This window comes from Merops nubicus, unplaced genomic scaffold (genome assembly GCF_000691845.1).
Source record: "Merops nubicus isolate BGI_N331 unplaced genomic scaffold, ASM69184v1 scaffold41746, whole genome shotgun sequence".
Taxonomy (NCBI): Eukaryota; Metazoa; Chordata; class Aves; order Coraciiformes; family Meropidae; genus Merops; species Merops nubicus.
Genome location: NW_008613755.1, coordinates 1,608 through 28,222, shown reverse-complemented (window position 1 = coordinate 28,222; position 26,615 = coordinate 1,608). Strand labels below are relative to the sequence as shown.

At 38.2% G+C, this 26,615-nt stretch overlaps 1 protein-coding gene across 1 annotated transcript; it reads right to left on the bottom strand.

The window, feature by feature from the left end:
• Nucleotides 1-385: 385 nt before the first annotated feature.
• Nucleotides 386-26,615, bottom strand: GPAM (glycerol-3-phosphate acyltransferase, mitochondrial). Its single transcript, XM_008941983.1, has 20 exons — nucleotides 26,514-26,615; nucleotides 24,455-24,577; nucleotides 21,381-21,454; nucleotides 18,447-18,560; nucleotides 17,067-17,216; nucleotides 16,023-16,119; nucleotides 14,935-15,071; nucleotides 13,496-13,595; nucleotides 12,592-12,804; nucleotides 12,094-12,207; nucleotides 10,020-10,105; nucleotides 8,929-9,044; nucleotides 8,249-8,319; nucleotides 7,211-7,475; nucleotides 6,578-6,720; nucleotides 5,013-5,090; nucleotides 3,243-3,383; nucleotides 2,326-2,515; nucleotides 2,143-2,201; nucleotides 386-923 (listed from the first exon to the last, which is right to left on the bottom strand). The coding sequence occupies exons 1-20, from the start codon at nucleotides 26,613-26,615 to the stop codon at nucleotides 807-809; spliced, it is 2,490 nt and encodes an 829-aa protein (XP_008940231.1). The 3' UTR covers nucleotides 386-806.

Below are 26,615 nucleotides of genomic sequence, written 5' to 3'. Positions count from 1 at the left end.
TAGCTTTTTTCAATTAAATAATAACCTAAGATTTTACAAGATATTCACATTCAGGCAACTGTCTCCTGACTTTCATCTGGCTGAATGACAGATGACATAATAAAACCAAGAATGCTACACTCACATTCTTCACGACAGCAGTGATCAGTGCAATTTACCACTGCACTACACAGCTCCAATAGTGCAAGATGTGCCTGCTGATGCTTCTCACAATTGTCTGCTACAGGATCATTACTCTCAGACGCCTGTAACTGTTAGAATTTTGGCATTTATGTTAACGTTTATGAAAAACTATGGCTTTATCCATGAAACACATATCCTGCCTAAGCAAAATTTTTAAACCATTTAAAGCAATAAAACTGAATTGGAATGAAAGTTATTTGATTATGCCATAAGCTGTGTTGCCACTAAACTCAAGATCTCAGGGCTAGCTACAGATCACCAACATGTGTATTTGTGCATCTGTTACAGTCTTTAAAAATGTATTTAAAACGTAACACTGATAAAACTTCATTCTTAATTTTAAATCTAATTCTAGTAATTTATCATTATTTTTGCAACATGTTTAATTACTTGTATCCAAAGTGTCATCTGAGTATCGCTGTATTACAACAGGACGGGGACTGTAAGAAACCCATGAATGCATACGTAAGAAGGCACTTGTCTTCCAGTAGTAGTTCAAGTCAGAGAAGGCCTTACCCAGACAGTGGCACCTTACAGTTTGAAAGGTTAGCAAATGTCCCCAGGCTTTGACACACAGCCTCAAAACCTGTCTTTTGTCCCTGGACAAAGGTGCTGTATGGGGTCTATAACACCATGAAGCTCATGACGAATTCCAGCAGTTTTTGCCTGTTGCGCTGAGGTAGGAACGTGGTGCTTAGTTCCAAAATGGTGTCTTTCCTTTGTTTTGTCTGATTGAAAACCTAAAGCATAACATGGACATGGGTAAGTATCACCATGATAAAGGTATCTCCTTTCCTGACTATAATTTTACGGTCTACACTATATTTGTCCTCATTTACAAGACTTCTTTTATATTCCTTTCTTGAAGGTTTAGGTGACAATGCCTTTATTATTAGATATTATTAGAATTCACTCAGTGTTGAAGCCCTTCAACAAGGTGAAGCCTTTCACCTATGAAAGGGCAACAAGAAGATGAGAAACTGAGAAATAAGTACACTAAACAGACAACTCTAACAGGAAGGAATAAAACACACTCAGAAGGCATCTCAGCCGAAAGTGTAAGCACTTTGAAAACAAGAATTCAGATGCTATGCTCTCAATAGATGCTTAGCAGGCGTTATCTAAATCCAACAGCAAAATAAACTCAATTAAAATTATGTATTTGCTATGTGCTTTCTTCACAGCTCTTACAGGAAGGTACCTTTATTACAGGTTTTACTGTGGCCTAACTACTGTTAGCTTACTTAACACAGTGTAGTTTAAAGACAAAGACTTCAAAACCCTTATCTAGCAATACTTTGCCTAAATACCGATGCTTTCAAAATTCTAATGCTAAATCCCATCTGGCCTTCAGGAAGCCATGCTATTCTGATGAAAGAAAAACTCTTCATTTGCAAAATCTGTGATTTAAATAGGTGATTTAAAATTAAAACCACTAGTGGTAAAATGCAAAAATTATTCTTTACTTTAAAGAACGCCTGTATCCTCATGGTGGACACTGGATGTCTATTAGGATGGTTCTCCTGGAGCACCAATCACTGCTAAGCCAAAATACAGTAACTAATAATTTTTGAAGATTTCAGTAGTCCTTCAAAATTAAATTTTGCTGTTACTAAGTCCAATCTGTGCTCTTGGCTTTCCAGCACTGCCACTGATGTCCAATAAGGACACGGAGTAGAGCAGACAAACTTCATCTGCTGTGAATATAAATGTCTAGTCACCTAGCCCTCATCTAGACAGTTATTCTCAGGGGGAAGAAGTGCCCTGTTCTGCCATGTGAGCTCTTCTTCTACAGCCCTGAGCCTTAATGAAAGCAAAATGCTCAGACCTCACTACACATTCGCACAGCTACATTCATGGACTTCAAACTGATGCTAAACAGGTTCCATGAACTGTCAAAATTGTGCTCATTATTAAATGAAGCTTAACGTTCTCCAGCATTGATCATTGAACACTTACCCCAATTTCTTTAAAGACTTTCACTGCATTTTTCACATGACTGTAGGTAGCACTCTCAGCTACAAGAAAGAAAGAAAAAAAAAAAAACAAACAGAGATAAACAAGCGGCAATTGAATTTGGGTTACCTTGTGCTAGAAGGAACAGAATGAACCCAATCCAGTTCCAAAACCAGGCTAACATACCATATACAGCAACATTCTTCTCAGTCCTGCTGATTAAGTGCCTGTGTAACTTCTGAAGGTATTCCGACTCTGAAACAGGACCACTGAAATTGTGCACAAAGGTGACAGCAGAGCTATATGCCTCCAGCAAAGGTCCCAATAACCTCTGCAGGAAAGTGATGTACTGTTGGTGCTCCTGAGACTGGCTCACCTACAAAAGGGCAACAAGAGCTTAAGTGACAGAGACCCATGGAAACAAAAAGTGATCTGTAACAGAGTGCATGGCAAAACAGCAGCCCAGATAATTCTTAGTCCAAAAAAGAGTGCAGAGGCACAACACAGTGCATTATGAAAGCATAGCAAATAAGCAGTTTACCACGAGGGACAAAACAGGCACTGCACGTAAGAAATCAATGCCACTTTATTAATAACTGTTTTCCTAAGATAAAATTAAAGGCATTACACTGTTCTGTGGACAGCAGAAGGGCTGCCATACATTCACAGAGATGGATGTAACTTTCTAACTGTTAACAAGATGTCCTAAAGATGTTTGTGCCACCTCTCTGAGAAAGCTTCTAATATGTCTAAAATCAATCTAAAGGTCAAATTTAGGCTGAATATAAATACCACCCAAATGTGCCCCTTTTAGAGTCCATGCTGTTAGTAAAGTACAAAATATTTAGACACTAAGATACTAGAGCCTTTATCCTTTTTCTTGACACTAACAACTGCCCTTCCACTTCCCTATAAAATTATTTGATGTTTCTTCAACTCTTTTTCTCATGAGGAGAGAAAGGTGTTTTACTGACTGTAGCAAAACCAAGTCTAACACTGTGAACCAGCAAAAAAATATACTATCATTAGCCCTCCCCAACTAGTAAAGTAGTTTGTATCTCTTACAACACACTTCAATGCTAGTAGCCTTAGGATAATATTACCTTCAGGTAGCAATCTCTCTGCTCTTCCCCAAAATCACTGTCTTCATCTTCTTCATCACTTCTCCAAGATAATGGCTCAGGGAGCTTTTTATCCCATTGCTGTTCTGTAAGACTAGGACTAACATCCTCCTGATCATCCTGCTTAAATTTGAAAGACAAGGTAGTAAATAACTAAAAAAACCAAATACAGGCAAGCAATAGGTTTATTTTATAATCTCATCTGACTTAATCAGTCCTTTAACCAATACTTAATGAAAGCACAAGACAATTATAGACAAAGTTGGGACAAGCAAAGAGGAGAGAAATTTGGTGAAAGAATTTTTCTTTTTTAAAAAAAGCATCAATAAAGCTCAGTTTAATGGGAAATTTATCCATGTGTCAATGCCAGCAGTAAACTGAAATAATTAGAAGCAGCAGAAGCTAGCTACCTTTCTTAGAAAGCAGGTTGTAAAAAACACTTCCAACCTGTCTGAAGTCACGAAACAACCTCTGCTTACAGTGTCCAATAATTATGTAAGTTCCTAATATTTCAAAAGTAGTGAGCAGGTAAAGAGATTTTTTAAGTTTAAGAAAATTACTAACAGAATATGTCTCCTTTTTAGGCATTCAAATGTTGCACTGGTTTGGACATCAGACACGACAGACAAATATTTATATACTGCCTAACAGCTATCTATATCTTAACCTATTAACAGCAATGTACCAGACTCGGCAACCAAAATGCACAGAAGGATGCTCCAGACAGGTTTCATGCCTGAGTAGACAAGAGGTGCATATGTACTGCTGTCCACACCTATTCTCCTCGTGTTGCCAGCCACGGAACATACAGGTTTTCTTCCTAATCCTCTGATTTAACTTTTATTTTTGGATTTATCTAACAATGATTACAATCTATTAAATGACGACGTGTCGGCAGTTCAGATAAAAAGCAAGCAGTAGTAACTTTAAAGAAGAATGTTTAATATCCTGGTGAATCAAGTAAGTAGTACCTAAGGTCACATATATTAAAACTGGAAACAGGTATCAAAAGGTATGCAGTAAGATTAGAGTGAAGCAGTGGCCATTCACAAATACACCAGAAGTAGCTCCAGCATCCTCTGAAACTGGAGAGCTGCAAGAAGAAAGCAGCCAAATATGTAACTCCTTTTCCATGTTTTCTTTAAATTTTGTTGCTTCCTCCTGGGTGCCAAGGCTTGTTTACTGTGCACAAAAAAAAAGTCTGGGAAGCAAAAGTATGCTGAGTCAGCTCTCCCTATTCCCCAGGTTTTCTTCACACTGAACCCCTCTGGCAGACTGCACCACTCAGTGGCCCCAGAACTTCCCTGGAGTGGCAAACTGTGCTAGCAGAGGAAGTTGACAATAATTCAGAGATCAACACAAAGGAATCAAAAAATGGCAAAAGAGCTGGACTACTGACTCTTGCAGAGTAAAAGGCAATAGCTGTTGTAGCTGTGCCACAATTTGAATGGGCCTCAGTAATAAATCCATGTTTTTACAAGATGTAACAGGATAGAAGATATGCCTTCTGTAGCTGGTTTAATGGCACAATGAAATTGCACAGAGTCGTTCACAGCATCACTGGATGGCTATACACAGATGTCTGATGCTTACAAATGTAGGAATGAAGTAGTATGAGTCCTGGACTTGTTGTTACAAGCTTTCAGTAATAGCATATATGTAGAACAAGACTGACAACTAAGAAATATATACTCCCTGTAGTTAAAGTCAAGTACACTAACCAAAGCTCTTTCAGTATCTCTGTCACCTTACCTCGGCCACCAGAAGAATGCCATATTGTATCAGCCTTTCCACAGATTCATGGCAAACTTGATATATCACCTGGCAAGGCTGCACAACATAAAAAAAATGCACTGAGAAAATCACACTCATTACACCCTTTACAGTAACACCACTTCCCTATTCAGTATGAATGTTTTAGATACAGCAATTATTCCTTTTAAGCAAGTTATTAAACTTTTACCAGAATAATCCCAACACACCACTTATGTTTACCCTGGTAGACATTAAAATTACAGTGAAATAGGATATTGAGAATTTGTCCAATTGTTTTGAAGAAATGCATTGCTACACTGGTAGAAAACCCTATTAAATATTCTCTCCTTTTAATCGCCTCTAACCAAATTCTAGTTCGTTAACAATTCTGGAATAAAATCATCATAAAGCTAAAATCATTGAGAATCATGACTATGATTTATTTCAAAATTAAAGTACACATTGAATTAAAAAAAAAAAAAAAAACCTGCAAAATCAATTATTAACTCTGAAAACAGAAGGATAAAATTACTAAAGAATCCCATCATGTGAGCTACATCACTGCCCAGACAAAAACGCTCAACTTCACTTATGTTTCATTTAAAAAGGTACAAATGAGAAATATGTGTATAAATTCAAGAACTAGCTCAAGAATCTCTAGAATTCTATGTAACTTTCTACACGTAAGAGAAAAAAAAATCTAGCACTTAAAACTGCAAGTATAGAGCTACTTACAGGGTATTCTTACAAGTACACAGTGTCTGAAAACTGAGATAACATCAGCTCTCTTCAGTGTTTTGTAACAAAACAAAGTCAGGCCATGTTTAAAATTGCCACTAAGTACTAGGTGTGGCACACTGTAACTACTGCACTCCTATGCAAATTAAGAGTATCTTTAGAATCTGGAGCTGTAGTTCCCAGCATAATTCCAATCACCTACACAAGCTCACAGGAGTTGGATACTCTCAAAGATTTGTATTTGCTTATGTAAAAAATATATTTAGATAGTTTGGGCAGAACACAGCTATAGTTGTGATGGTCTAATGACGTCAGTGACACAACATCTCTTAGAAGGCATTAAGAAGCCCAGACTCAAGTTGTGGGAAGCTGATAGAGATGGAGTTAGCAGCTTTTCTTTCTTAGGAAAGACCTAAGGCCAGGCCAGCAGAAATGCTGCAGGCTCAGCCCAGCATCCCTCACTTCAGCACCTGTATGAGCAGCAGGCATGCACTCAGTACCTCCCCCTCCCTGAAAGCCATCAAGAGTTTTTGTCACACCTTGCCAAGGAAACAAGGTAGCAACAGGAGTTTGGCAAGTTAATTCATGTGCTATCTCAGGGCAGACATCTTTTGGCTCATGTGTTCTGGTAGAACTACCTTTGTTCAAATATTCACATGTTTCCTTAAAGCAAAGGAGACCAACGCTATCTTCCTTTTTAAAATTATATTTAACCTCTTGATACCCATAACCATCAGGCTGCACTTACAGTGAACATAATGGAACTGTGACACAGTTACAGGCAACAAAAATTTGAAATTTAGACAAATAATGCAATTACTTACCAAAGATACAGTAAATTCATTAGAAAGCAAGTAACACAAGCTGGCAGCTTTTCGGACAAGGTGCTCTTGACTAATCAGACTGGGAGAAACACCATTGGTACCACTTCTGTACCTTCTGCTCTGAATTGCATGAAGACTGCAGGCTAGAGCAGAAACAAGCATAAGCAAAATTTATTTTCGCAGAGTTTTGTAACAAATGAAATGTAAAACTTTTGTTTTGTCTACTTCTAGGCCGGAAAGCACTCAAACATTACACATGCAATTGAATAATAAAGCCAGAATTCACCATTATTTTTGTGTTCAATTTATAGATCAGAACAAAATCTCACTATGATACTGCTGATCAAAGTACAGGTTATGCCATGTTGGCTCTAAACTCTGATACTGCCGTGCCAGTGGCAATGACCAACACACAAATACTTCCAAGAAAGATAAAGGATGATGGAAAAAATTAGTTGAAACATTCCACGAACAAAATACAAGTTTACTTTAATATTTGTCTTGTTAGGTTGAAGCATGGAGGGAAGAAATAGATAAAAGTCAGTTACATGAAAAACTGATAAGGTTTTTTTTGTGCAGACACTTGTGACTTCACGGATTAGGAGAAAGTCCTTAGTAAATGCCAAAACATACCAATGATAGCCTCCTTAATGAATACGTGAAATACTCCATTGCTGTAGAAATTGAGTTCAAAGACAGCAGGTATTGTGGTGCTGGGAGTGATGAAGAACTCGTTGTTTCGGCTAGTGTTTGTGATAGTCACACAGTTTCCCAGCAAGTGGATGGCATGCATGACAACATCATCTGAGTTCCCTGAAAATCCCAAGTCAAAGTCCCGTGCTAAGACCTCTTCCTTCATGGAGAAGAAATCTTCTACCAATCTGGAAAGATCAGTTCCCTAGGAACAAAAACAGATTGACACAGTGAAACAATCTTTCTGCACAGAGTTTATTTGTAAACCACCAAAGTGTGTCTATAGCAAACACATAAACAATTCACTCATTGTCAATAATCCACAGCACAACAGTCTTATTAGAAAAATTAATTTTCAGAGAGATTTTGCCAAAATAGCCCACAGGTTTTTAATTACATGCAATTATAGTTTAAAGCCATGCAGCTATTTAGGAATGCAAATGTTTTGTTTGCTTCTCAGTTTATAGATCTTGGAGATCTGCAGAGACCTGTGCTGTTCTTCAAGAATATGCTAGAGATACTACATTTCCACTACCTATGCTGCAAAAGAATAACCAATTATCTGAGAATACTGTAATTAACAGAACTGTTCAATTGGTTGGCGAAATGAGGAAAAGCTTTTCCTCAAGAACTTTGAAAATTAACACAAGAGCTTCTAGCATATTCAATGGTGAATTAGTTTGAGATCTAAAGAAATCTTAATACAATGAAGCTGTGTTCTTTACAAAAAGCATAACTACCTTTTGAGTTACAAAGTTCTATTTTCACATGGGTACTTATTATCATCCCATGAATAAATAGCTTATCTTCAAGCACCCACCAACTCAAATAGTAGCACTGGGACTAGCTGAAAATCACTCCTACTTAAATGCAACTTTCTTCTTTTACTAGTATCATGCAATAGTAAAATGCATACTATTTTTTTAATTAACATGGCCAGAGGAATGTTTGGCTATCTGAGCAGCATGGAAGCCTTACCTGCCTGTGTCTGTACAGCAGCAAACAGGCAACAATGTGGGTAGACATCACAGCACAGGACTTGTTAGCAGCTACATATAAACAAGATAAACCTGTTAAAGCACCTGAGAAGTTCAGAACATCATGTCTCTATAGTAACAATATTAATCACATTAAATTACCTTGAACTAAGAAGGCTGAGTAAAGCTTAAATGTTTACTAAGCTAAGTACTGTTTTGTGTGCATCTCTTATACCACAAATCACAGAACTACTGACTAAAGCATACACCACATAACCTATATAACCTGGCAACACTGGTTCATGCAGCCACTTGAGTTCAAATGAGTATAATCTTAAATAATGTCATGAAGACTGCAATAACTTCTTACATAAGTACTAAGAAATCAGTGTATCATTATGATGCTCAAACACTTCAGAGTACAGCAAGTTCAGTACACTAGTCCAAGGAATACACAAGTTAACATAACAAACAGAATAAAAAGCTTGAACTTAATCATAAAGAGTTTATTTAACTTTGAAGGCGAGGATGGCAAAGGATGGAGAATGGTCAAGAAAGCATCTGAAGTCATGAAATGATCACCTGAATGGAGGGAACTGGGAAGCATGACATTCCTAACAGCAAGTTAGTTCATGCAATCAACAAAAGAAAAGAGGTAGCTGATGATACTGCAAGACTTACTGAACAAAATATGCTCAGCCAAGTTGGATATCAGCTCTCTTCTGAAGGGTTCACTGGTGATATCCCTGGTGTTGGGCAGTGAGGCCTCTGTACCTTCATCCACAGTGTCATTAGGTCTGAATACAGAATAAAAAATCACATTATGACATTTAGATTTTTATTCAATTTTTTTTTAATGAACTAAATGAACTATGGTGCAAAAACCCAGTACGCACTCTGGTAAGGGCACAAAAATGGTATGTGTAACAAGCTCCACAGAAATTTTAACATCTACCAGTTTTTCCAGATTATTTCTTTATAACAAAACAACAATCTGAGATAAGACTACCAAAATCAAAATTGCAGGCCTCTCCTGTGGTTATTCACAACTTCACCATTACATCATTTGCATCCCACAGTTCTTTTCCCTTCAATGAATATTGACAACAGTAGATTAAGCAAATCTGCCTAAAGGCAGTTTCCAGCCCAGCCTCTTTAAAAACTAAAAATGGCCTTTTTTATGGACTTACAACTTTCTAAAGATAAATGACTTTGTCCCTACTAGGATCACAGATGTTTGTGTAAGTCCAGCAAAAACATCAACTAAAATGTTTAGCTGTGTAACAAATGTAGATGTAGCCCCTGAACATGGATTTGTAGTTCTGAATGACAGCTACCTACTTGAGCAAGAGGTACTCGTTCCCAAGAGGCTTATTTGCTTTGGAATTATACCAAACCCCACCTGAAATTTTTGCAAGATATAAAAAAAAAAAAAATCCTTTATTTTTCATTAAGTGAGAGTCATTTTTCCCTAAGTTATTCCATAAAATTTAAAATTAAACCAACAAAGGTCAATAAAATTAAAAAGAAGTAAATAAAAGCCCCCTCAAGCTTATTTAAACAGAGCTCCCTAGGAAGAGTGCAACTCTCAAAATAAATTTCACAGTTACAGTTGTCTAAGTTTTTAATTTTTCTATGCACAATTACATTATCCCTGGGGACTTCAAGCACTTTGTGGAATGTAATGCAGAACACTAAAAAAACAAATAAACAAACAAAAAACAACCACACCAAGCCATCCTCCCTCTCCACAGCACCCAAAAAATCTCTACCTTGATGGAAGTATAGCTGGTAACAAAGCTTGTTCCAAAGAAAGAGGAGCAGGCACAGGTTTTTGGCTTTGGCTGTTTACATACTCCTGTTAAGAGAAGACTTATTATTTTTTGTACTTTTTCCACTTTATTCTTGCATTCAAGTGATAATATTATGTGAAAACAATAAGTATTCAAAAATGCAGCTGTGACTAAAAATAGCTCACACTAAAAGAGCAGAAATAAAGCCAGAGAAACAAAGTTTTCAACAGTTTGTTTGCTTTTGCTTTATGACAAGGCAGACTTTCCACAGCAAGGAATCCATACTTCATACAAAACACTGCAGCAAAACCAAGACACAGACCCTGTCAGCACACTGCTGGGAACAACTCCTTTGAGACTGGCTTCACCATGATTAAATTAATGAGAACTGCCTTCATTAACATGAGTGAGAGCAAAGTCTAATAACCATTCAGAACAAACATGGAGAGTGTAATTCTTGCGTGCTGCTGCTTTCCTCAAATGCCAGGATAGGAAACTTCCCCACAGGTAAACACTGGTGTAGAAACTCCAGTTCAAGACCCCTCACAGTGCCACAAAGTAAAGCAGCTAGGAAGCAGGCAGGGTACCCCATGCTTGGAACGCTTGAATTCCAAATTTCTGAAAAGCCAAACACCTCTCCTTACAGGTTTAGCATTTACATTATTCTGTTTTCAGGACGCTGTGTGCTTTCAGTCTATAAAGACTGATGTGGGAAACTAAAGAGCCACTTAACCTGCTGGTCAGGAAAACAGTTCCTTCCCAGGAAAGCTGCTTAAAAGACTTTCACAGCCAGCTTGCTCTCTTCTGCTTCTCAGCCTGTGCTCACAGAACTGCAGCTGCCCAAAATTAACCCCCAAAGCACATCTCCTTTAGAAATACCTGCAGTGACATAACTACACCCATTTAAAAACACTGTTACACTTCTGCAAATCTTGGTTAAGACGTACTTAAACTATTTATGCCATTTTTTACTTCTCTGGAGTACAACAATGAATACACATACAAGTGAGACCTGACAGAGGTTGCTAGGAAGGTATAGCGATCAGCATTTCACTAGATTAAGAGGGCAGATAACCTTCTTTTCCTTATACTGATCCAAGAACAACTGTTAACTCCCTACCAAGAATAACCCAAGCCTTCTCCTTTGGAGGCAAATTAATACCTTTCCCTAATATGCTAATTATAATGCAGTGCAGACGGTCACAATAACTTCATGCTGTGGTAACTGAACCCTCCAAAGTTCTCCAACCTACTGCTTTTCTGAGAAGTAGGGCAGAAAGAACAACACCTAATTAATTTGAATAATGTTCTAGGAGGTTGTTGTTACAATAATCTTATTAAAGTCACACTAAAAATAAAGTATACTGTAGCAGAACACAGATTAGTGAAATGCAGATAAACAGAGGACTAGCAGATTCTGCAAAGAGATCAAAGAAAATTTAAGAAGTGAAGGCAGATACTACTGCACTACCCCATTTTCTGAGAAACCACACAGCACTATTTGGTAAACTAGTGTAGGTAGTCATTGTAAGCTAACAACAGACGATGACTTTCAAAGAATATGCAGATTTTTATGATATATTATCCATGATACTTTAATAGCCACTAATATACTTGGCAATTTTTAAAATCCAGTGAGAATAATGCCCTTCCTCAACAGTAGTGTAAGCCATTAAATTACTTAAAAAAGGAAGAGAGTACTCGGTTTCCTTCAACTTCAAATGTCTCTACACTCTAAAGGATTACTACTACATGGTACAAGGATCATTTTAAAGATTTGTTTAAGACAAAACAAAAGAACCTCAGTGAGATTACTTACACCATTTCAAAATTGACATAACACTTTATATCAACTCTGAGACTATTCCAGCTTAACACAAATGTGTCCAAAGACTCAAACATTCTGCACAACAGGGATACTTCTGTGCTACCAGAATGGACTTCAGCAGATAATGATAGTGTGTTGACCCACAAAGAGAAAAATTAAAGTGTCCCACTATTGAAATATAAACATGCCAAACCTTCAAAAAGATCTGCAAAACATCAAACTTACTTTTAAGGAAAACGGTTGTGCAAAATCTACTCTGACACACCCGTAATTCTTCCGCAGCATTCTGAAGACTCCTCTAGCTATACTCCAAACACTTTCATTCTTCTTAGGCTTGCCCTGGAAAACAGGGGTGGTTGTTTAGGGTTTTTCTCCAAGTTACAATTAAAAGGTTATGTTTAAAAATAAAATGCATGCAACAGCAGACAAAGCAAGGCCAAATCTGTTGACACACTTTATAACTTCCAGAAAATCTAGAGAACTATTTTTTTCCATAGATACCTGCTTGAACATATTTGTTATGTCATGAATTTGCATTTAGAAGTATGTTACCTGTGCCTCAGCACTCCTTGCCAGAGAGGTTCTGTGATCCATGGCTCTTCAACACTAACACCAAGTTCATGTCACAAAGGACTACTAGGACATCATTTAACCATGCAACACATTTTCCTGCACATAAACAGAAAATCCCCCAGGCAAAACAAGTTGTTCACTTGCTCTTACCAGCTGCTCACTGTTATAGTGACCTTCAATTATGCGATCATAGGAGATTCCCACAGGTATAATTAGGACATCAGGAGTAGCATTTGAGAAGAGAGCATCCACCACTACAGATAAAAGACCTGCTCTAGCACCAGATGTCTTTCCACTTCGAGACCGTGTGCCTTCCAAGAATATTTCAAGAAACTGCTGCTGTCTCAACAATTCTTCTATGTGCTGTATACAAAATGATTGGAAAAGAGGGAAAAATAAGCATTTAATTGTACTGGCAAATTCACGTTTGAAATATATTGTCAGGAGCCATTTCCTTCCAAAAACAGTGGAAGATGATGACTTGGTATGAATACTTGTGGAAAAACCACAAGCAACAATTAATGCTTGACACGAACTCAGACCACTCTGCAAGTGAATCTGCATAAATATAAAAACAGTACAATGCCATTTGTTCCAGAAAGGCATCTCTAGCAATGGTTATCTAGCTGATTTGTATACAACTCTCCTTCTGGTTCTTCAGTACATCCCATCTTACAAGATGGTAATACAGCTATTACACTGACTGGCACAAAGGATCACAGCAAGCCACCATAAACAGGCTTCCACCCCAGCAGAAAAGAAATCAGAGAAACAAAGCTTAAGTTTAACATTAATTCAGAGATTCATTAACTCCAGTTTCTTTAATAAGGATTCCACAAGGTGAAAATCCGTTCATCCTCAAAGATGCTGGACACAGAATTCTCTCTTATTCTATACATTCAAGACTTGATACAAAAATGTATCCTTTTTTGCAGCATGAAACTTATGACAAATTCAAAGCAGTAAAAACCATCCCCAGATTGATGGACCTCACTCTCCCATTTGCCACTTGACTGAAAAGCTGCCTAGAGAAGCAAAGACAAGAGATACATACCACGTAGAGCAGAGCTCTGTAGAGGAAGTCCTTACGACCATCGGGATTCTGATCCAGCTTTCGACGAATGAAGAATCCTCCTAGCTTGCGGATCAACGTGCTGGATAATACAGAGGAGTTATACTCATTGATTTTAGCAGTTTCATAGATTATGAAACTACTGCCTGTCCAGTACAAAATTCCTAGCATTCAACAGGAATCGCAATTACTGAAATTCTCTAAGCCTAAAATTATTACACTATCTGCACATGATGGGACAGCACAAATACTACTCTAACTTCAGAAACAGGCTTCTCTACACAGCCCTGCTCTCGCTCACTCCCTTGACAGACCACTTACCCTCTGCAGTGACCCTGATCAGGAGACTCTTGTACATTGAGATGTTGGTGACCCATGTAACAGTTACCCTGAGCTGGCCCATGTCTGTGCTGTGCTGCACATACAGCATGGCCTTTGTGCCCGTGTTGTAATGCATCTACCCCTGGGCTGCAGGTTCAGCTCAGCCAGCGGAATTCAACAGCGGAGCCTGCAGACAGCTCCCATTTGGCACCAGCAATGGCACCACCTGCATAGCCATGTCCTTCTCTAATGGTGCAGCAAGAAGTTATCATAAGAACATCCTTTCTGCTTGACAGAAAAATATTGCTTTCCTGTAAACAAAATCTTATACTAGCTCAAAGGACCAGCACAGGGTAACCCTTCCTGCAGGGAGTGTCCACGCAGCGTGCTGCACGTGCATCGGACGCCTGCTGCACAACTCGGGGTTCTCAGTGTCTAAAGGGACATTAGATTTCCCATGCTAGTCTCTCTTTCTCTATACTGCTAGCCCTAATAACAGCATTGTAATTGGTACTTTGTCATGTTTGAATGTCTTTCTTACCATAATCATCACAGACCAGCATCTACTGGTGCAAAACACCCTGCAAGTCAAGTATCCCCTTGTTTCCTCATCATTTCCTCCGATATCCAGTGGCTTTTCAGAAATCAGCTATCCCTAAACTCTGACTCATTGACTAAGTACTACCTAAAAGCCCTTAGGTTCTTCAGCCACCAGAAACAGAATCTAAACGGAGACCAAGCTGGAGTACTCTCCCATAAAGTCTTATTCACTCAGTACTGCTGCCCATTAGCCAGCTCATTAAACTTCATGAAGAGGAGCTGTCCAACTACACTTTTTCACATACTCGCCTTTCCTTAGTCCCACTTCAGACTGCTGGAAGAAAGGAATATCCTTCCTTACTCTACTTAGGTTATGACAGATTTCTCAGAAGGATTTTATTATGCTCTCTCTTTGAGAGTGTAACAGGCATCAAAGAAGTTCTGCATGATGGCACCATGACACTCAGATTATCTAACACTTGGACATAAGATATATTGCACAATAGGTCACATGAAGATCCCTCCGTCTCAGTCTTTTAAAAAGAAGATGATGTTATTACCTGAAGATGGGGATGTTGAGATTGTTCCCTGCAGCAATATATGGTGCTTTGATGTTATGGCAGAAAAGAATGAATGTAAGGAGCAGGTAGTCTATGTGGGATTTGTGAACAGGCAAGAAGATAAGAGGCAAATTCATCTGTGGTGGGGAGAGAAGGAAAAAAAAGAGAGGACTGATAAGAAATGTGGAATATCACTCCTTTCCTAAAATACATCATTGAGATTGCTAGCATCATATTGTCAGAACTGATGGTATGATCCTGTTGCCATCACTCTGTTTACTTCTGCTTTTCATTCAGTTGTGACAAGAACATTTTAGTCAGCTATACTTCTTAATTTTCACAGACAGTAGTTTCTAGTTCCATACATTATAATAACAATGATTAATATTCCCAGTTTCTTCAGGCTCACAGTACTGAGACAACAATTAAACTATTAATGGGAAGTGGCTAAATCATCAGAGTCATCAAAGCACTACTTTTTATTTCTATCAGATATCAGCAAAGATCTATGAATAGTGGAGTTCTCCAACACTGGAATCAAAAGATGACAGAAAATGTTAGGAACCTTGTTCATTTCACTTATCTTATCCATCTTTCAAAGGCAAAAAGAACCAAATCCTTTGACTGTAAAGAAAATGGTGGAATTTAGGAGTTATTTTCATCAATTTCAATGAATATTAAGAGACTGGGAACAGATTACTAGGAAGAAACAGGAAAAGTTTATATCCTAAAGATTTTTATTCCAAATTAAGGTGAGAGTGAAAAATCCTAAATGGACCTACGAATTTATTACTGGCTGTCTCAGCACAAACAAAGGAATAATGCTGGATGTAGATTATCCAGGATAACCATTCAGCCTGATAGTTAAACTTGGATTCTGAAGGAAAGGTGAAACCAGAGTTCACACATTTTTTTTAGGTTACGCAACACAGACAGCATTATATTTAATTAAAATCAGTATTTCACAGATATTAAACAGTTTTATCTACAATTTGATTATCATACAGAATTAGAACTCTCCTAAAAATTGAAAGTACTGTAAACATTAATAGAAACAACATCAGAAATCTATCTTACTCGTTTCTTACCTCTGTTGCTGCTTTGACCATTTCTATTTGACCTCTGTGGATCTGAATATTCCAGAAAAAGCTGTTAAACAACTTCAGTAACACCCAGCCAGTCAACCTGAAAGAAGAACAAACACAACTCAAAAAGCTTAATTCATTTCTGCCCCCATTTTATATTGCTTTTATATGACTAAAGGCAAAGCCATAAAATCTGATTACTTTATACTCAGATAAAATTAGGATAAAATCCAATTGCTTAACAAATTTTTGCCTGTCAGCTAAGCCATGGTTAGTAACTGCATTTCAGCCCCCTGCAGTTATGACACAAAACTTGTTAGTGCCAATCTCAGTGAAGGATGTTCAAAAGGCAGAGGCCCCTTTACATATGGGGTAAGTTAATGGAGGTCCTATGATCACTTATAATAACTAAACTTAGTGATGTTAGGTGACAGTATGTATCTGGTCTTGTGGGAGAACTTGATATAGTTACATAAAATACAGTGTTTGCATCGCAGAAGTTGGTTAAGGGGACTAGGAACATAACAAGAGACAGATTCATCTTTAGCAGTAAATGCAGATACCACAGTAGAAGATTTAACATAAGATAAGGCCCTCTCTGAGATACATTTAATTACAGGTTCTGATATTCAATGGGCTACTGCAAAAACAGATCTTTCACCGTCTAAGACACTGCAACTAACTCCTCTCACCTACATCAGCTTGAAACAACAGAGTATACTAACACTAATCTAAGCACTACCACTAAACCTGGTTTCAGGAGGGGAAAAAAAAGTAGTCTGTATTTAATCTTAAGATTTACACCTTGAAAAAGTGGAGGGTTTCTGCTGCATCTCAAAATGAAGAATAACTACCATTTAATTTGTTATAGTTTGAAAAAGATTTTTTATTAATAACGTATTATTTTTAGAATAATTGGTCATTACATGTGAATAATGTGTTAGAAGTTCTGCTGGTATAATACAGAAAGCGCCTAGATTCTAGGAATGGCCAACCTCTCTCTGTATTATACCAACATTGACAAAACTGCTAAGCCATTTTTCTTACCTGATTAAAGCAGGTGACACATTTGCTACCATTTCCTGGAGAATTCTCCTAGCTTTTTTCTTTACTTTGTTGATAGCTTTAGGATCCGTTTGAGCAAAACTACCTGGAGCACTTGGTTCAGAAGCTTCATCTACAATGGCCTTCTGGACTCTAAAATTAAAAAGTAAAACTTGGGAGACAGTCCCAGAACAGAACAGCTCAAGACACAGGCAGCTGCTGTAAATGAGCTATCTATTACTGCAGAAGTAGCTTGCACACATAAAAACATGCACACTGAAGAACTGTGTCATGCAAACGCATTACATTTAATTCAGTGTTCTAGGCTCTGACTGGAAGGCTTAGGTGGATGACAGATAAATGTGTTCAAAGCTGACCATATGAAACAATTGTGTCCACAGGTCACAGATACTAACATCAAGTGATAGTCAATTTTCAGAAATAGTTAATAAGTTTAAAGATGCAAGAAAAAACAGCTGAAATCTCCTCTTCATTAATATTTTCCTTTTCCTGTCATAGCAATTTCATTTACCTCGTTAGACAGATTTATGCAGCTGCTATTTTGCACTTCTACAAGATATTTCTCCTTGAATTCTCAGTTTTACAAAGTGCAACTATATTTTAGAAGGGCTATTTCCTCCATTTAAAACATATCTAAAAGAGATTAACTGGTTTAATACATCCTAACTGTGGCACAATGAGTTCTGCTTTATTTTTCAAAAGCAACACTATCATCTTCAGATGAGACTCAAACATTAAAAATTCAGGAGAATTAGGAATGTTAATGTAGGCAGTGTGTGCCCTCTGACAAAAGCAATCTCAAGTAGTGGACATGCAGATGAATTTCTTTGTGTCCAGGGAAAACTGATACCTTAATAGCTAATCAGGGGCTCTGCATGCTATTTAAAATACGGTATACGGAACAGAAAACAAGCTCACAAAGTAAAGGGTGGGTATGTCACTCTACAGCCTTTTTCTAGCTTTGCCTCACGCACTCAGTATACAGTGGGTATTCCAAAATGCTGCTCTCCAGCTACTTCTGAAACACTCACCATTTCTGATGGCTGCAGTATGAATTCAGTGGCAATGATTTAGATTAATTAGGTAAACATTCAAAGAGTCCCCATGTAGTAATAATTTATGTTTCTGCCTACTGTCCGCTGTCCACCCACTATGCACCTCTCACCTGGAGACTTACAATTCTTCATCTCCCCTTTTACTATTCAATCAGCAATTGCAAGCTACAGTCCTGAAAGGCTGTGCTGAAGATACTGTATCTTCTAATACTTTGAAGTTTGATTTTCAAAACCTGCTGTTTCTAACTTCTTAAAACATACTATAAAGTATCAGTCATTCAAAAATAAATAATTTGCATTATCTTACCTGCTGTTATTCAGCACATTTTCTGTCAGATTCTTGGCAAACAGACCCTTATGAACATCCCTCTCTTGCACAAAAAGGACATAACAAAAGCGTCTTGCAAGCCACCCTCTGTACCTACAAAAATAGAAAGGTAATTGAGTGTGACCTTCAAAATATTTCACTGCCAAGAAAAAGAATATTAAAAACACCTAAAAATACAATTAAGCAAAAGTAAGTAAACTTTTTTAAGAGCTGCCTAAAAGCTTCTGTATCCTCTAGTAAACTGCCAGCATGTTTACGTTACATACAAAATAACTGATGCATAGCACAACGTATGTGAGACATCCAAGGTTTGCATTACTTGAATTCAGGGTTATAGTGGCCTTATAACATCCACAGTATCACAGAAGAATTGCCACGAACCACCATATACATTTTGTCTGTCCACTGGAACCAAGTCCCCAGCTCATCCAGGACAAAAGGAGTAGTGCCAGTTTCTGATCTGGTGACTTTCCACCAGGGAATGTAACTGCCCATCTAAGAGGTTTGTCAACTCCTTCAAGAAACACCAAGTCCCCATGGGAAAGCTGCTCACACTGTATGCACAGGGTAAACTCTCACAGACACTTCTGAAAATATGTTTGCATTAGCCATCCACATTAAAAACACTTTTGGTTTTCTGTAATCTTTTCTTCTTTTCAAGTCTTTTTAAATACCCAGCCCTATGCGCCTTTTACATACCTTCCCCTTGAGAAGTTTTAAGAGGAGTAGAACCTCTAAATAATCGGTAAATCTCTCTACACATTCACGCGTTTAAGTAAGGCAAGTTAGCTTATGCAGCCAGTCTCTCCCTTTTAAATTAACCCTGTCCTCTGCTCTCTGGATCAAATAAGCAGCAGTCACCTGGTAATATGTTACTCCAAGATGGACAAGCCACCAGTCATCCATGTCACTCCACAAATGAGAGCTGGGACCCTCAAAAATCAGAGCTGATATAAGGGGGGAGAATTACCACTTGGAAGAAGAAATTAAATTCTGGCCAATCCTAAGACCTGAGCACTCAGTATGATGCCAAAACCCTGTCCTGAGGGCTGCTGGAGCAACGCATCGCTGTTTCTCCAGCAAGTGTCCCAAACCAAACCGTGGGTGGCAACGCTCAGGCTGGTCTCCACGCTGGAGTGCTGCCAAGGTCTCAGTCCCTGTCATCACCTGAGTTACTGATCTTGGCTGTTAAACCTGTTACCACGTTTCAGTAAATTTATACATGTTTTAAAACCAGCAAGGAAAGATGAGATGGAATGTTTACACTGCAAAAAGCCAAACTACCCGAGTGCACAGGCCACTTGCACTACAATTAAGATGAGTGCAGAGGCAGAAGCTATTGGCCCAGTCTGGCAGTAACAGCTATACAAATACTCAGACTGTCTCGAAGGACAAAGAATTTTGCTCTTCATGCTGTCATGGAAGTAGACTGGAGACTTCGTTTAAATTGCTGTTCCATTTTCCCCTTCTCATCAGAGTTTGAGAGCCTTATTAATATTTCTAAAAAAGAAAATTAAGGATATGCTTCTTTTTGACAACAGTTTTGGTAACTATGAACATATCATCACAACAGCACACAGCTGCTGCAGGGATCTGTCGAGGTATAGACTTCTACATTCATTTTACAGCTTAGATTTTTCTTTTTATACTATGTTGTATCTGTTTTCTAGTCATGTAGCAATGATAGATCACAAAACCCACACAGAATAGATCCAATCAAGACATATTCTAAAACTGACATTCAGACCTCAGAAAAACGCTGTGGTAGTCTCTCAGTACAGGTACAGTATGCTAGCAGTTAAAGAGGATCCCACTTGTTTTCTAAGGCAAAGAAACTGTGACTATGTAACACCATGGGACCTCAGAACTTCATTAAAACTGTCACTTTTCAGACTATAAGGACATTCTGAGCTCAAGGCATTTTATTTCAGAATAATTCATTAACCCATATTTTGTTGCCCTTATATTTCTTATCTAAGTAACCCTGACCATTGAAAATCATTCCAGCATTAGACTTCTGAAACTAATTTTTCTTTAAAGTTAAAATTAAACACTATTTCTGTTATTTTTTTGTATTCTAAACTGCAAGCTCAACTCTTACAAAAAGCATAATTAATTCAAATTAAAGAAAGAACAGCCTCCAACATTAGCTTCCTCCTTCTCAAGCACAGCACAATGCTGCCTTTCTTCCACTCAGACACTTTGGCTCACTTCTTTCATGCTGCTGGCCTCTCTTTGTTTGCTCTGACTCTATGACAAACACTGCAAGACCTGCTTATGCTAATGATTACTGTAAAAAACTTAGCAAGCATTATTAACTTTCCAAAGAACAGAATGAAGATTTTTGCCTACATCCAGTATTTTCATCCCAGAACAGAAGATATATTTGCAGTAGCACCAAGGTACATCATCATTTTTAGATAATATACGCCATCCTTTAGGAGCTGCACTCTGCCACTGAGACAGAGGAGACACAGTCTTGCAAGACATGATCAGTTTTAATTGTTGTTAGTGTTAATAGTCAACACCTAAACTGTAAGCCAGATCTGCTCAGTAAATTAAAATGCAGCCTGAAGTCATTCTTCAGCATGGGAACAACCAGCCCCTTTCAGCATAATGCTACAGATGCTGCCATTTGCCCTAAAAGAGAAAGGATTTAAACAAGCCCTGTTTTTTTGTGAAACAGGTTTGACCCTTACACTCCTTGTCTATGAACCCAAAGGACTTTGCCCAGCTCCCACATACACACAGCTGGATTTAACAAGTACATCACTTTCCTCAAGTCAGCACCAATTCCCACATTTTAGGGCAGTAATATATCTTCACTCAGTATGGACTATCCTTGAGATTCCCCTTGTTGTAAGAACAGAACACACAGAAGTTTAAAAGCAAAAGAAAGACTTGCTACCTTACCTCGTATGTGTTTCATTGATATATATGACATTACGTAGACCCAAAGAAGGAATACTAGAATTGAAGAAGTTATCCTGTAAAACCAAGAAAAAAAAAAAATTGGTGGACTACTTTATTACATAGGAATAGTTGTACCTTTACATTCATCCCAACATTTAAGATAATGCAACATCTTTTCACCTCTATTATAAAAAAAAAAAGTCAAAGTAGAAAAGTGAAGAACTTTCTTGTAAAGTAAACACAATGTTCTGAAATAAAAACAAAATTCAGAAAGTCACTGTTCCCAGCTCCAATACTTCCGAAGTATTCTCTAGGCCTTAATGCATACAGAGATGGTTGCATTGGTCGTATTCTTCAAACTCAAATATTTTAGCATTTTCTGATGTAATATACAACAGGATTTGCCACAATACAAAAGTCATCTTTAAGACGAAACTTATATTAATCCACGTTCAGCATTTGTATAATTATGAACCTTTTGATGCTCAGTCTGTGCCAATTGGTTTGCCAGCAGATCAGGCATCACGTAACAGCAGCCCAAGGGTCAGGATATCCACCCATGATTCAGTGGCAAATTTCCACACTCCTGCTCTGCCAGAGCACCAAACTTAATCCAGCATTCTACACCCCGATACAGACTCGGCATGCCAGGCTATTAACTGTTCTGGATGAGTTAGGAGTGGTTCCACTTCAGATAAAACACTATTCCTTGGCAGGAAGACCTAAACTTTAATCTTCCATATTCCAAGTAAGTACCTTGACTGAGAAGCTAATCTCTTTCTGCCCAAATAATATTTAATTATAAAACTGGTACCATGCCAACTGTGAATTACAGCTAAAAGTAGGACTGTGCACATCACGAAAGACAAAAACAGGACACTGCAGGAGAAATATGGTTACCACCAACAGCACAGCTGCAGAACAGCCTCACTAACAGTTTTGCAGTGAGAGTAAGATAAGAGTCTTATTTGTTTGTATTTTGTTTAGGACACACCTTTTGCCACAAATTTAAATATATGAGTGTCTTATGTCATTGGCAGATCAAGTGAAAATTACGTGCTACAGTTGGAGCACTCAGTCTTTTGTCCCATGTTAAAGCACAACTCCGTAGTACATACAATCAACAAATTGTTGCTCTAGGCTTTTAAGAGAAAAACTCCAGGTAATATTACTTTCTTCTGACTGTTTGCTAGTAATTTTTTGTGGCTCTTAGAGCTATATGAAATGTTCTGGCAAAGAGAAGTGAAATAACTTGTACTTGGTCTCCCAAAAAAAAAATCAGCAACAAAGTACCACCACCGAATGCCATTCCCATGCTCTAACAGTGAAAGTTATAACCTCAGTCTGTGAAATTCATCCTCCAGCTGTAATGAAACACTTCAGCTTTTCCTTATTTAACTTTTTTCTATATCAAACAGAGGATGTGGTTTTGCGAGACCAAGTGAGCTGCCACAGCACCTCCCTGGTACTGTGATGAAGAAGCCCAGTTCCCACCACCACATCCTACCTTTTTCCACTGAACATTTAGCCCCCAAGTCTGAATTTATACCACACCAGACTTCATCACACCCCTTAACAAGCCAACTTCATTCAGGCAAGGCAGAAAACTAAGACAGCCAGACTAAATGAATAAATAAAGCAGATAGTTTTCTGCTTGGTTATTGAACTTGATCAGCCCCCAGGAGAGCAGGAAGGAAACCAAGAGGAAGAAGCAAGACTTCCCACTCCCAGTGTTAGCAAGCTGTTAGTCTGGCCAGCATTTACGGAAGTCTGTATCACTCATCCATCCCTTCTCCTTATACGAATTAACCTAACAGGCAGCTCAACAAACACAGTGAAACAAACATCTGGAGTCTTATGAGAGGACCTGGTTTGTTATTGTCTGCTGCAAGGGTGATATTTTCTCCTTGTGGCAGAAGGCAATGAAGGGCTTTATCAGGTCATGCCCCTTTCTTAAGTGGGATCTCAGGATAATTAATTAGCTTCTCATTAAATGGACAAAATACAGAACAAGATTTTTATTTTTAAAGTGTAATTCCCAACTTGAGAGGAACAGCCTAATTACTAAATGTGTAAAGCCCTAAGCTGAGGATTCCTACACACCTTTTTTCAAGTCAAACACTTCAGTGTCTGTTGGAAGCAGTCTCAGTTTATCTAATTGCTTGTCTTGTTGCCCATATCATATGTAGCCTTCACAGTACATTTGGATTTCTATCCCACAATTTTATGTCATTGTTGCAATTTTCTATTCCAGCATAGGAACAGCGTGAGGTACCTTTTCCTTGGTCAAAGAAACAAGCAAATTTTCACTCTACTCCAGCCAATCGTGGAGCTCAGTGCAGGTGCAACTGCATGCAATTTAAAGCCCAGAGTGTACATATAGTCAAATTACCCCGTGAACTGGTTGCAAAACTGCATTATGCCATTTATCAGCATTTTGCATCTCCGGCTTACAGAAAGTCTGCCCAATGCAGTTCAATAAAGTTCACATTTTAAATCAGCTTGCGCAACCTCTCTAGAGCCACCACCTTGACAACGTTCCAGCAAATATCCTCGCTATCCTAACTGGCACTCCTCATTTACAGGCTGGGCAGAGAAGCCAGAAATCAACCGGGTATAGAAAACCAACCTGTCTTCTCAAGCACAGGACTGATCTCTTCAAGTTTGAAGAGAAGCATACTGCTGACTTTCAAAACTGTACTTATTTCGTGGAGAGAGAACTAAGTGTCCTAAAAGTAAGCCTTAACACTTTCAAATGCACTGAATTCCCATTGGTAAGCTAGCAGATCAGACAATTTTTTATATATGCCTAGTGCTAATCCTGAAGAACTGCAGAATTTTGCACAAGGAATAGGCCTGCAATGAAAATGTGAGACAAAGCATCACAACGGGTCTGTGTCACCCATTAATTCCATGGCAAAGAAAATATAACCACAAACAAAGGTGAAAATCTACATTCCTTTATGAAGTAAGAACTTTGTGACCTTAATTGTGAAAGTAAAAAACTAATGAAACTTCATTACACTGCAGCTATGCATTATTGCCAAGCATAATCCAGTCCATAATCTTCTTACCCGGCTCTGGGGAGTGCATACGTAGCAACATCGTCCCACAAATGGCCTTTTTCTGCTCAGCAGAGTCTCTTTCCATTTTAAAGTAGCAGACCGGAAGAGAGTGGGCCTAGAGTTACACTCTCCCTGCAGAACAAAGACCACTGGGTAAGTATCCAGAAATATGTGTTTTACTGAGTATGTGAAAACTTTGAGTAGGAGGAGTTGCCAGACACAAAAAAAACCCACCCAAAACTCCAACCAAAACCAAAAAGAACCTATACCCCCCAAATTACATAAAATTAACAGAAAGTTTTTTTCAAATATTTTTCTAAAATAAATTATATTTTCTCCAGATGATGTGATTGAAAGCAAAAAAAAAAAAAAAAGCAAAATCACAGTTTCGTACTTGGGTATCTTAAGCACTTTGGCATTTCCTGACACACAAACTTTTAAAATAAATAAAAATTCTAATAAGAAACAGCAAGGAAATTGACAGCCAAGAAAAGTGGAATAAATTAACAGTAAATTACAGTAAGGGTGCTTTTAATACAAGCAATGTATTTTCAGCTTTAACTAGATATCGCCCTGTAAAATTACAAGAAAGCTGAATGCAGGCAAAATACTGACTCTTTTTCAGCAGTTTCATGCAAAGTAATATGAAAATTTAACCTGTGCCTTCTCCAATGTTAAGCTGTCATTCTGATTATTATAGAACCAAAAAATCCAAAGCAACTGTATTCTGTGAATTCCTCTACGATAGGACATAATGAAAATATATTTAACTAGAATTTTTACAAGGACATTGATTGTTGCCATCTAAGTCTACTGAATTGCTACTTGCCTGAGAATAACCACTGGACTGCCACTTTCTGAACTATATATTCTAAGTTTTTAATAAAAGGGAAGTTACAATAACAAATTAATCCAAAACACTGTTTCAATTAGCACATTTAAGTGGAAAAGAAACAGAGTAGAACCAATACTTTCAACACAACTACATCAGGAAAGCCAGTGAGAAAGCATCACAAAGTCAAAAGCAGTGCTGAAAAAACTACAATGTGCATGTATCACATTTGACAAGCAGTATGAATTGGCAGTTATTCCAAGGCCAAGTCTTCCACCTGGAATGAACAAGCATCAAGACACTATCTGACCCAATCCCTTCTGTAACACTTCCCACAATGCTAACTCCAAAATTAACCCACTTTGTAACAATACTGTCTTCCTTGTGCTTGTTCCCAAGCCCTGACTGAACTCATGAACACTTTGGTACAAAATCTCCTTACTCTCTTCTGACTTGCCTGCCTTCATCCCACCCTCTCATCTCTTGGATACAGCAACTTGCTGACCGGTGTAACTTACATCTAGCTAGCTAGAAAACCCAGCTGCCAGGACATCTGTCCTTTCCCTCAACTCTGACCTGCCTCCAACTCTTCTTCTGTATCAAGTTCAAACTCCTCCCTCTCCAGAGACCTGTGTAATTCTTCCTGACCCATGCTTCTAAACAAACCAGTAGTAGCCCAGTCCCCATGGGGCTCTTTTTGCTCCACCCAGCCCACTCTGCTCATTGCCCCATGTCTCCAAATCCCAAGACTCAGTCAACAGAGGACACAGACTTTTAACAGGCTCCTTATTTATACCCACCAATTTTTCTCTGCCTCCTGTACTGCATGAAAAACCCCAGCTACAATGGCTACGCAACTGTACAACTTCAGCTTCACACTCCTTTTCAGTTCTGCACTTCAAACTACGTTCTTCAGATCTGCTTGACCTCAGTCTACTCCAGAATGGGATGCTGCACATTTATTGCTGTGTAAAACGATTAGTAACATCACATCAGAATACTATAAGACTATCAATAGGGTTTGACAGGGTTCTTTTATAGCAACATCAGTCTTCGTGCAGCACTGAACTGTTTGTTCCTCATTACATTTCAAGCTAAATTAAAACCAATCTGTATCATATATGAGAGAGATGATGCCTTATCTACAATCTTCATAATAATTCTTAAAAATTCCACCTCCAATTTGAATTAATAAAAACATAAACGTGGCCAGTAAAATGCACAATTTTTACTTACCCATTCTTCACTGGAATGCTTACATCTACTTATACTGCACTCTGCTGAGGTGGACAGATAGGAAACATCTATTGTTCCAAGGGACAAAGCAGTTTCATCCAT

Coding starts and splice junctions, on each gene's coding strand:
- GPAM (XM_008941983.1), bottom strand. CDS start 26,615: ATGGATGAAACTGCTTTGTCCCTTGGAACAATAGATGTTTCCTATCTG. Junction 12,208..12,591: donor ACTATAACAGTGAGCAGCTG/GTAAGAGCAAGT, acceptor CCTGTTTTCCAG/GGCAAGCCTAAGAAGAATGA. Junction 2,516..3,242: donor AGAGAGATTGCTACCTGAAG/GTAATATTATCC, acceptor GCCCTTTTGTAG/GTGAGCCAGTCTCAGGAGCA.